This window comes from Sphaeramia orbicularis, chromosome 12, assembly GCF_902148855.1.
Source record: "Sphaeramia orbicularis chromosome 12, fSphaOr1.1, whole genome shotgun sequence".
NCBI classification, from domain to species: domain Eukaryota; kingdom Metazoa; phylum Chordata; class Actinopteri; order Kurtiformes; family Apogonidae; genus Sphaeramia; species Sphaeramia orbicularis.
Window position 1 is genome coordinate 65,031,262 of NC_043968.1, and position 12,858 is coordinate 65,044,119.

The 12,858-nt window shown below is 40.0% G+C and overlaps 1 protein-coding gene across 2 annotated transcripts in view; it reads right to left on the bottom strand.

The window, feature by feature from the left end:
• plppr1 (phospholipid phosphatase related 1) overlaps positions 1 to 12,858 on the bottom strand; it is a 261,050-nt gene that overhangs the window by 36,348 nt on the left and 211,844 nt on the right. For both annotated transcript variants that reach the window (XM_030148899.1, XM_030148900.1), the window contains exons 5-6: positions 12,388 to 12,638; positions 7,482 to 7,658 (exon numbers count right to left, since the gene is read on the bottom strand). In XM_030148899.1, coding sequence (XP_030004759.1) covers positions 7,482 to 7,658; positions 12,388 to 12,638 — 428 coding nt within the window. The remainder of the gene's footprint in view (positions 1 to 7,481; positions 7,659 to 12,387; positions 12,639 to 12,858) is intronic.

Genomic DNA, 12,858 nt, shown 5'->3' on the forward strand with positions numbered 1-12,858 from the left:
CATGCAACCACAACCGCCCTCCCTCCAAGGACCAGGGGCCCACAAAGAGGCCCCCAAGGCCTGGCCAACCAGCAGACACCACAGAGAGGGGGGATCCAGCCCGTCCCCCCGAGAGGTGACATTGCGCCCACCCCGAAGATGGTCAAGGGAGGCCCCAGCCAGAGGCCCCACTTTATTTATTTATTAATTTAATTTATTTTATTTTATTTTATTTTTATTTATTTATTTATTTATTTATTTATTTATTTCATCATCGGGGGTAAGTGCTACCAACTCATAATCAAATCTCAGGTGATGCCACACAGGCATTTTGTAAGATTTCAGAACCCAAATGACTTGGAAATCACTAATTTAATCTCAAAGATAATATTCCACATTTAGATTTTAAAAGAGGTACATGTTAAGTTCACAGATTTTCTGTGGATTTTTATATAGTTTTAATTTTCACAGGATTTCTCACATTACTCTTAGAGCTGCATATGACTTTCATCACAATTTTTTTTTTTTTCCTAATTTGTAAAACCTGAGTGATAGCCTAATTATCACTAATCCATTAGTCCTTCCGTGCTACGCACCTGAATCACTTCCCTCACAGTGAACTTCGAAGATGACTCCATTATAAACACAGTCTGTTTGTTTACATAACAAACCAAAATGTCACTCGGGTCTTCTTGGAAATTGTGTCGCAAAGTGCATAGCGGTAATGGGAATTCCATGCGACAATTTCACTGTCTCTTTGTGAGTGATGTCACCTTTACCTCCATCCACTGACTAAACTCATTTTTTTAAAACATTCCTGGGGCTCGTTTCTAGCTTAAATAGTGAACCCACCCGTTTGTGCGCCCTTCAACACAAATGGCAGGCAAACGATGGGTCAGTGAATGCAGAGGCTTAACGGACGCAAAATCTGTTTCTGGGATTCTTGAGTTCGCTAAACCATCGTTTGCTCACTATTTGCATTGAAGGGTGTTTGCTAATGGGTGCATTCACTATTCAACCCAGAACAGCACCTCCACTACCGCTGTTTCCGGTCATCTGACAGTATTATGGTTAGAATGAAGAATTATTATAGGCTATTTGTGACCCCATACCTCCTCCCTTACCCTCACATGTCTGGATGGACTTCCTCACCCTCATCTGACTAGATGTACCCCCTCAGCTGTCTCCATGTGTTCCCACCCTACTGAATTGAATTGAATTATTTACACACATCGTGCATCTGGCTGGACGTCTAAGGATGACCTGAGTTATTCCACGCTGGTGACTTTATTAACAGAACTTTACATGGTTACTGTTGGCTGTAACCACGTCAAACAACAGGACAAAAAGATTGTATAGAAAAACTGAACTTTGTTCTGTTCCTCCTTACCTTATTATGCGCACGCGCACACACACACACACACACACACACACACACCGGTTCACCAGCTCTGCCCCCATACCACTCTTATTCATTCATTCATCTCACAAAGCCACACAAACTCTGTCCCTTGCTGTACTTTGTCCTGAATAGCTATCCGTAAATCGATGCAGAGAATTAAATTCAGTAAGCAAATCAATCCTCACACAGTAAATTTTTATCGGTGCAAAATGTCCATGGGAAAAATTTGATATCTTCAAAGATATTGTCAAACTTCTGTTAAAAATCTTCTTTTTGAAATGTAAACAAGTGTTCAGAGAACGCAAACCTCTGCCAAGCACCCTGAACGGTGTGCATGTGTGGATTGACTATTTCTTTTTAAATTACACAGTTTCAAGGTTGTTCCATACAGCAGAAAAAGTTGAAGCTTAGTACCAGTCATGTGTTCGAAAATTGCTCAATGATGAGACATAGGACATTTGAGATTTTGTGACCTTGCTGTGATATTGATCTTTGGCCTACTTGGCCCAAAATTTAATGGGTTCATCTCAGGGCCTAGGCCTATCTGTGGGTAAAATTTGGCTAAGATGGTTGTAATAGTTTTCCCATAAAGTTGCTAACAAACAAACACGCAAACAAACAAACACAAAGCAAAGTGATCACAATACCTCCTGGTAGAGGTAATAATATTTCAAAGGAAATACATGACAGAAACAAAGTCAAATGATGCTACAAGAATAAGTCCTCATTCTAACACGGACCTCCGAAGTCCGCATTGAAATCAGCCCTGGAACACGGAACTGGGAGAGAACAGACTTTTAACCAACTAGCCCAGAAATGGGATAGCACAAAACACGTGAAATGGATGCATTTTGCGTTGCGCTGGACTTAACGATTTAACAAGTCAGTGCAAAAATGAGCCCCTGGTGGACTGTATAATTTTACATTGTGGCGATCTGGCTCATTTTCTTGCTGAATCTGTGAGAAGCCGCTTTTGCTTAGTCGCCGTTCAAACAAAACTAAATTTCTGGAAAAGGCCTGAGTGATGTTGAAAAAAAAAAACTGTGATGGAAGTCATACGCTGCTTTAAGTGATTATAGCTTGAATCACAGAGATAAGTAGTAGGTGCAGATTAATAGTCGTGTCATATTTTAACTGTCCATTTTTATGAAGCCTTTTGAGTCCTTCGTAATCTGTCAGATACATTGTCTCTTCTGATTTAAATTGGAATAACTGAAAATCATGCAAAAATGTAAGTCTATTTCTAGCACCATTTTGTATTGTAAATGTGTATCTTATTATGAATTTTGTAAAATCTTGTCCTTAACCTCCTAAGACCCAACTATGGGTTTTCTGTCCACATTTATGGATAAGAGTTTCACAGGTTTATACAAAAAAGAAAAGAAAACTGTCCACCACAAAGGACATTCCATAAAAATTTTAAGAACTGCATCTGAAAAACCTGTTGCATCGTGATGTTTCCAATAAAGGCACTTATTTAATAAAAAACAAAAAAAGCGTGTACTTTGCTGACATTTCCTGGGTCTCAGGAGGATAAAGTAACATAAATATAGTGGAGGAAAGAATACACTATTTGCCTGAGATGTAATTGTATAAATGCATTGAGGACTGACTCAGTGGATACAACTAAGATATATACGAGGGCTGTTCAATAAGTTCATGGCCTCACCCAGAAATACTGGTTGTTATAATACAGGATGTTACATTCTTTCGTGATGGGATAGTGATGCTTGAACATCGATGGACCAAGTGCATTGCTGTAAATGGAGATTATGTTGAAAAATAAAATATAAATTAAAGCTGCAAGCAGCATTGGGCGGGACCTCGCACTGGGCGTTCCGCCTCCCCCGCGATCCGCCTCCCGTGACTGTCGACACCTCAGCTCCACTCACACCTCTCCGTCCCCATACCAGTTCCCACCCTTTAGCGTCTGTCCTCCTTACATCTGTACAGAACACCAGCGACCCTCTGCTGAAACCACCATCACCTTTAAATGAGGCTTTTATTTTGGAAACCCTACTGTGTGTATGTGCATTTGTTTTGTATGTGAGAGAAAGAGTCAGTTTGAAAAATGAATAGAAATTGTATTAATAATTGAGTATAAAAGTGATGATTTCTCACATTTAAGGCTTTTATTTTGGAAAAACCCTATTGTGTGAGCATGTGTGTCTGTGAGAGAGAGTACTTTTGAATGAAGAAACATTGTACAAACAGTTGAGCGTTTGGTCATAAAAATGAAAAGAAGTTATGTAATAGACATGTATTATTTTTAATAGGGGTTTTATTTTGAAAAAATGTATTCCATGTACTTTGTAATGTGTGCAAAATGTCCAATATCCAGAATATAATGCAGTAAAACCTGTTTTAAAATGAATGGAGAAAAAAAAAAAAAAAAAAAAAAAATCCCAGTTTCACCTGGGACTTGAACCAGGGTCCTCTTGTTCCATAGGCAGCTACATGAACCACTGTACTCAAGACAGACACTTTCAAGTATGCACCAGGAAGAGTTTTATGGGGACTTTGTCAATGTGAAAAGTGAAACTAAACATAGTCTTGAAAAAATCGCCATAATTCCATAACTGTAGGTCATATCTGAAAAATTCTTTCACTTTTGGATTCTGCAGACTTGTAGGAATTTAATGAGGTATAATTTTTTTTTTTAAAGTGTGAAATGAATAAGCAGTAATTGCAGAAACGTAGAGTAACTTTCAAAGGCAGATTGCCAACTTCCTGTTGGAGTTAGCTCATGAGTGTCAGTGTATGATTTGTCGGGCTCAATCAGACCAACATTTTGGCATTTGTTTCATGTTTGTGTGACATTCCTACTGGCCACTAGGGCAGATTTTGTGTGTTTTTCAGTACATAGGTGGCGCTACAGAGTCCATTTTGGCACCCAAGGGGTTAATTTTGATATTGAATGAAAGTGTTCACCAGCCATGACATACATGGCAAATTTGGTGAGTTTTGGAGCATGTTAAGGGGGTGAAATGGCAGTCTAAAGTGGAAAAAGTATGAAAATAAACAAATTGCTATAAATCAAGAACCGTACATGCTATCTCCAAATTTTTTTCATGTGAACGTTGTGGTGAGTCTGGTGAACGTGTAGATATGTCACATGTGGGGAAAAACTGCAAAGTGAAAAATGAGTTCCAAACATGGTAACTTTGCGGGCTCGTAAAAAAAAAAAAAATAAGACAGTTAAGACTAAGTTACGAGATCACTTTTTTGAGGAGAGTTCACTCTATCTTTTGGTGCTATTTAGAAGTCAATATGACAAACGGTGTCATCGGAGTTAGTTTTAAAAATTTTATTTTGAAAGGCATATTGCGAACTTCCTGTTGGAGATAGCTCATAGGTGTCAGTGGATAATTTGTAGAGCAATGTCCAACCAACATTTTGGCATTGGTTCCATGTCTCTACGACTTTCCTACTGGCCACTAGGGCAGTTTCCGTTTTCTTCACATAGGTGGCGCTAGAGAGGGCATTTTTGCACCTATGGGGTTAATTTTTTCATTTTATCAAATTTTTCGCCAGGCCTGACATGTGTGCCAAATTTGGTGAGTTTTGGAGCATGTTTAGGGGGTCAAAATCCAGTTTAAAGTGACGGCGGAAAAAAAATACAAAACGAACGAAAAACAATAGGGCCTTGCTTGCAGGCAAGGCCTCTCACTGTGTGAGAGGGCCTTACCTTTCAGCTCGGTCCCTAATTATCAGTCTGTGTTGTTCTGTTCTGGGTGAGGCCATGAACTTATTGAACGGCCCTTGTATATATATATATATATATATATATATATATATATATATATATATATATATATATATATATATATATATGTATATATATATATATATATTTTTTTTTTTTTTTTTTTCTCTTTTTTTTTTTTTTTCTTCTTGTCATCTTCTTTTCTTTTTATGGGCTCAGCTGGCTGACAGGCAGCTGTCTGTACCAATAAGGCAGCAGCCAACACCAACTGTACTCCCAGTCATCATTGCCCATTTTTCTAACACCTTTGCTTGTGTATCCTCTTTTATTTGGACATTTTACCAGGGAGTATCTCACACTACTTTTTTTTTTCCTACTTGTCTTGTCCAGCGTTCTAACAGCAGAATGGCAGTCTGGTTCCTTTTGGTGCTGAACAAATTTGCTTTGTCAAGGGTAACTTCATAAAGTATATGAAGCGCCCTTTGATATTCTACTGTGTTTATTATGAGTTTTGTTGAACCACATCTCGATGCCGGACCTGACATGGGGGATGGGGGTGGGGGGGTAGAAGAAGGGGAGAGAACAAGAGAGAAGAAGGTGGCGAAGACCCTCACAAGAAAGTATCAACAATACAAAGAGCAACAACCATGGAGACAATTATAATGGTGACAATAACTACAACCAGAACTGAGTAAACTGGGCAGAAGAGAAAAAAACAAAACAAAACAAAACAAACAAAACTACAAAAAACAAAACAAAAAAAAAACACAACAATGAGATACATAAGACCTATGAAATGAAGAATATAAGAAAGCATGAACAAAATGTCGTATACCACATTCGCACAAATAATACCTATAATAAATAATACCAGAAACAAATTCACACAACATCAGTTGTTCACATTCATCTGCTGTGACAGAGTGAACCAGGCAAACAGACTGAGGTGTAGAACACAGACATGCAACCACAACCGCACTCCCTCCAAGGATCAGGGACCGACCAAGAGGGCCCCAAGGCCCGGCCATCCAGCAGACACCATAGAGAGGGAGGATCCAGCCCGTCCCCCATCAGAGGCCCCACAGCAGCCGAGCACAGGCACCAGGAGGCCAGGGACGCCAGCTGCCACCCCCCGCCGCGGGGCCGGCCACCCAGGGGCAGGCAAGGCGCCAGTTCCCGAGCCCCACGAGCCCCACGAGCCCCACGAGCCCAGGAGCCACCCATCTCCCTGGGCAGGGGTCCCACCCAGCACACCGGGCGGCTAGGCCGGCCCAGACCGCCACCCGCTGCAGGCCGGTGCGCACCCCGATGCCACAGCCAAGCGCCCTGGGGGCCCGGAGGCCCACCTCCCCATCCCACCAAGCCCAAACCCCACACACACCCCAGTCCCCCACTCACCCACACAAGCATATGCACGCACACTCACAAACACCTCCACCCATGCCCATACACCCACCTACCCACATGCACGCCCACACGTACACATCTACATGTACACACATACTCACACATGTACCCACACCCATCAACAGCCCCTCCCACCCACCTGCACACACCAGACAGGCATATCCAGAGTGCCGCCACCCCCCCAGCAGCGAGCAGCACTGCTGTGAGTCCCCCCAAGGCGCGGCACCCAAGCGCAGCCCCAGCACCAACCGCAGCCCAGCGCGGCAACACCAGCCACCAGGAACCCCACCGCGGTCCACCACCCCGCCAGCAACCGCCACACCCCCGATGCCCATATACACTCATCTTTCCCGGTCCCAACACGACCTGCGGCGGGCAAGAGAGCGACTAGCCCAGCCCCCCCCAACCACAATCCCCATGCACACACATCATTCAACAGAGGGCGGCAACCCCCCAGCAATACAGCCAGGTGAGCCCCAAGCCAATGTTCCAGCCCCCCTCCCCCGGGGCCCCCCGCCCCAGACGGCATCCAGGAAACAGGGGTGTGGGAAGACCCCCCCCCCCCCCTCGCTTCCCCACCTATCAGTGTTTTGAAGTGTGAGGTGTGTATGCAAGCAATTAAAATTGAGGAGCATAACTGCGCACCACTGAGGGCGACACCACACAGGCAGCCTCACCCACCGGCACGGCACCGCCCACCAGGTGCCCACCAGCCCAACTAAGATATTTTAACAGTTTTACAGATTTCTAAAGAGCTGAACATATTTCCAAAAATGTACTTAGATGAACACCTGTGCATATGTATTTTTGACACAGACAGATACATTAAAAATAGCAGCAAAAAAAATTAAAATCTTGCTTGTAACGGCTTCAGACTGAGTTAATCTTTAATTACTCGGGTGAGCTCCAGGCAGAGGCTAAACATTATAGTATACGAATAAACCATGGTCAGAATCCATCTCTCTCTTACACCCCATTTTCTCTCACCAGAAACAGAGCAACAGCTGATCCCAGTATAAATCCAGCCACTACGTCTGAACAGTGGTTTCGGTACTCTGAGACGCGGTTGAGGCCGGTGAGGAAGGCTGAACAGAGCGTGCCCAGACAGAGGACGGGCTTGGCCAGGCGGCTGGACTTGGTCTTGATGGTGCTGGTGATATACATCTAAAAAGAAGAAAAGAAGGAGATTAGACAAAAACTTTTAAAAAAGCTGTTCATTGCATACCTGACAAGTTAACCCATAAAGACCCAAACATCCACTGTTGACCAAAATAATCTACTGATGTAAAATGTTTACCTGTTGAGCCACTAATCCTATCAATACATGTAAATATCAAGTGTTCAGAGAACGCAAACCTCCGCCAAGCACCCCGAAAGGTGTGAATGTGTGGATCAACTATTTCTTTTTAAATTAAACAGTTTCAGGGTTGTTCCATACAGCAGAAAAAGCTGAAGCTTGGTACCAGTCCTGTGTATGTCAAATTATATTAAATTCCAATTAATATTTGTTGAGTTATAATGAAAAATGTATCGTAAATGGGATTTTCAATGTTAAATTGAAATGTCCACAGAGTCCACATTCCACAGTGGATGTGGACAATTTTGTGCCAGATACAAGATATTGTTATAAGCTACGGGTGTATCAAATTGAAGGCTAATCAGAGTCATTTTGAATTTTTAATGAATTTTCGAAAATTGCTCAATGATGAGAGATAGGACAATTTGAGATTTTGTGACCTTAAACTTTGGCCTACTTGGCCCAAAATTTAATGGGTTCGTCCCAGGGCCTAGGCCTATCTGTGGGTAAAATTTGGTAAAGATGGTTCTAATAGTTTTCCTGTTAAGTTGCTAAAAAACACACAAACAAACACGCAAACAAACAAACACACAAAGCAAAGTGATCACAATACCACCTGGTGGAGGTAATTAGTGTAAAATACAGTTTGTCATCTTTTAATGGTCATCAGATATGACCCATTTAGATGTTCAGAGGTTCTGTAGAAACACCGTCATGTAGTGAACATTCACTACATGACGTTCACTACAACTTTGTTTCCCAAGTAAAATCCATGGAGATTGAAAAACGACAGTGGTTAGAGACACTTGGTTTATGTTCAGTAAATGATATATTTCACTGAAAAAGTCACTTTATATTCAGTTTTCTTTGTTTCTGATACAACTACCCTCAACTTTACTCTGAGCTTTTATGAATGTCTACATGATCAGTGAATTAAATTACAAAAACACCTAATTTTCAATGGAAAAACTGTAAAATAAAAGAGATAATATTACAATAAATTGTGATAAACCACTTAAAAAAGGTTAAATATAGAGAAAAAATTTGGGAACTGCCACAAAGGTAACACTGGGACTTTATGGGTTAAGCAAAGATGTCAAAAACTTAGATCATATACGTTGTTGGTCCCATATGAACCATCTCTGACCCTGAGAACCTCAGGGACTGGTCTTTTGCTCGTGCCCAGAGTCAGGACTAAACATGGTGAAGCCGCGTTTCAGTTCCATGCAGCTAAACTCTGGAACAGTCTTCCTGATGATGTGAAAAAGGCCTCTACTCTGACAATGTTTAAGACCAGGCTGAAAACGGCTCTGTTCAACTGTGCATGTAACAATTGAAAGTGTTCTATCTACACTCTTATGTTTTTTTTTTTTTACTTCATTTTTGATTATTATTTATTGATTATGTTTTAATTGTAATTGTGTGTTTTTAACCTGTTTCTTTTCCATTTTTGTAAAGCACTGTGAATTATCCCGTGTATGAATTGTGCTATACAGATAAATTTGCCTTGCCTTACCTTGCCTACATTAAATTTCTCACCAAATAAAAATTGCTTTTTTCTGAGAGAATAGGAGATTACAAGATAGACCTAATAAGGGAAACTTGTACTCCTTATAGTACAGGCCAAGCAGCTGTACATATCAAATCTTCTTGTCATCAATGTACTGTCCTTGTATTCTTCCTGCTCCTGCTGATAAAAAAATAAGTACTACTGCCCCTTTTATTTTTTAGCAGATGAGCCCCACCGTTACTCCATGTCAAATAGCAGCATTTCAAATCACCCTTCAAAAAGCCATCCCCTCTTGCGTTCCCGGGTCAATTTTACAAAAACGCTGCAATCCTCCCTCCCTATTCTTATATGGAATATCCCTGGATACACTTTCAGGAGCCCCTCTCTAATCCAGAGAGACTCAGATTAGAAAATCCTCCAGCCACCATCTACCTGTTCGACATACTTGGCAATTACTACCTAATGATCCAATACCTTTACAAAAAAAGACCCAGTGTATTTTATATTCATATGCATTTAGATTTACATCCAAGGCATATCCACCAAATGTTATTAAAAAAGTAGAATACTGTGGTGTCTCATACATTTGACAGGGATTTTTAATTAAAAGAGCTCAGACTTTTGGGGAGATTCCATCTGGTGGTGGATTTCAGCATTTGTTTCATCTATTCTTTTTAAGAACAGATGAAACATAAACAGATAAACAAACAGAAGGGAAATGAAATATAAAAGGAGGACAATGACTGGAAATATAACAGTGCATTCATAACAAATTAAATATCTTAAACATGTCGAGGAACTCCTCTGTAACTTTATTAATTTGGAAAATGATAGTGATAATCAGAAAGAAAGATCAGAAATAATTATAATCACTATATAATTTTACATCACAACTAAAACCACAAGTGTCTCTTTCTGATTCTACTCAAAATAACACTACAAAAATAACAACTACATCAATTACAGACTCGTGTGGCACATTTGTTTTGTTATATAATTTATAATTTTTTATTTTTGCATGTTGTCACATCATAATAAGTTGTATTATGTCTTATACAATCTATCTTTCACTTTTTGTCGTGCTAGTAAGTTTTTCATCTTGTAGCATATTTTAACAATATTTAGAAAAAAAAAAAAAAAAAAAAAAAAAAAAATATATATATATATATATATATATATATATATATATATATATATATATATATTTTTTTTTTTAACTTTACTATCTTGCTTCATCTTCATCTCCATCTGATGTTTAAATACAAATGTTGATTAATGTGCACTGTTCCAAATAAACTAATAACAAAAGAAAAAACAAAAACCCTCTGATGGAGCAACTGTAACATACAATTTCCCCCTGGTATTAATAAAGTATTATGATTCTGATTCTGATACGAGGTTGAAGCTAAAGCAGCATACATGACTATATTGCTAAAATTTGCTTAGAGATGTTATTTATGTCTCTGTGCATAAGAAATCAATATAAGTGAATCCCCAAAGGAACTTTGTGTTGGTAAATGCAAGTTACGCAAATTTACAGGATTTCAGTTATGTTGCAACATGTTGATGGTCATATGAACTATGTTTTCAGGTCAAATATGTCCAATTTCATCACAATTAATGCTATATTTTCATGTCACAAATGGCCAAGTTATATTTTAACTGAATTTACCTGAAAAACAACTATTCTATTCTTTTAGATTCCCCAATTTTTCTTACAAGATTATATACTACATATCACGTTTTATTTTCACAAGTTGCAGTATGGAGTATCGTGCTGATCCATCCTGCTTATGTTACACGAATACATACATTAAGAATGTCACACGTCACCTTTTAAATCAACAGTTTTCTAATAATAAGCATTTTTATAAAGAAATAACAATTCTATATTGTTATTTACTCTTTAGTATGATGATAAATTATACAATAAATAATTATGATACTAGTTTTTGCACAGGGATCATTTCTGGAAATGGTGACATGGCTGCCAAGCATCAGTATGATGGGATCCGTAACAACCATGTCACATCTGTCCACTGCCACATTTGTGTTTTTGTAAAGCTCTTATTGTTTTAGATCCACAATACTAGCATTTTTTTTTTCTGGTCAGTTTCGTAACAAAAGGGATTTCTCCTGGGTGGGTTGTTAGCCCTCCACAGGATAGTTGGACCAAGCTCCGGATCTACAACTCTGCCATCCTCTCCATCCTGCTCTATAGCTCGGAAACATGGCCCTTAAACAATACTCTGGCTGCCAGAATAGATGGCTTTGATAGCAGGGCTCTCAAAACCATTGAAAACATCAGGTGGCTCAGCAGGTTTCCAATGAGGTGCTTCGAGCCTGCACATGCCAGCCCAAAGCATCCAGCCTGGCCGCGCAACGTTGCACCCACTGGTTCGGTCATGTCCTCTGCCTCCCTCCTGACTATCCAACAAGAGCCATCCTTCAGTTTGACTGGAAACGACCACGAGGCAAGACCCGCACCCGATGGCTCGACGTCATTGTGGGCAACCTCCAACAACATGGAGTTACCATGGAGGACGCAGAGTAGCTGGCACAAGACCGCCAGCGATGGAAAACACTGGTTCACCTGGTCGGCTCAACGCACTGGGATGGGACACCCGCCCCATCGCAGGAGCCCTAGTAGTAGTAGTAGTATACTAACATTTATGAATAAGAAGATAATTAGCAATAGTAAGTATATAAGTTTATTACTAATAAAGTACTGGTACTGACCAGATCATCATGGGTAATGTCACGTCCGTCCACCAGCAAAAGTTTTCACATACACGTGCTATTCAAAATCCAATATTTCTGAAAATATAGCTTCCACTGTCAAATAATATCAGTAGTCTGTGCGCAAATGTATTAGCATTATTTCAACACAGTTCTATGCATTTCTCACAACTTTTTTTTTTTTTTTTTTTGACAAAAACAGCCACTCATTTGACCCCCTAAGTAAATTTTAGCCGATATATATATATATATATATATATATATATATATATATATATATATATATATATATATATATATATATATGTTGTTTTGGAACTATAAAATGCAGACACTAAACTCCTCACCGTCAGGTAAACAGCAGAGTAAACACTCAGTGATGCATCCTTGGATGGAAATGACCGGCGGGCGTTCTCCACGACGACAGGGTTTCCAGTGCAGATATTGCCGTTGACAATGAACTGGTGGTTGAAGCGACACTCTGTGCCGGTGTAGTTGGGTTTGCACACAGAGAGGAAGTACGGCGATAGACCGCCTGTCACCACCTGGCCCGCGTTCACGAAGATGTCAGTTGCAAACAGGCCGAATGCAAACACACCTGAGGCACATACCAACACACACATACAGAAACATGATGAGAGATGACAGTACAAAGTCATTACCCATAGGCACACATAATGTGTGTACAGCCTTGGAAATAATAATTGAACCAATGCGACATGGTGTTGAAATGTGTTTTCTGCATCTTCCTTTCACAGATGTGGGTGGAGTCAGTCTGTATTTTCCTTTATTTAATTCATTATGATTATAATATTGTA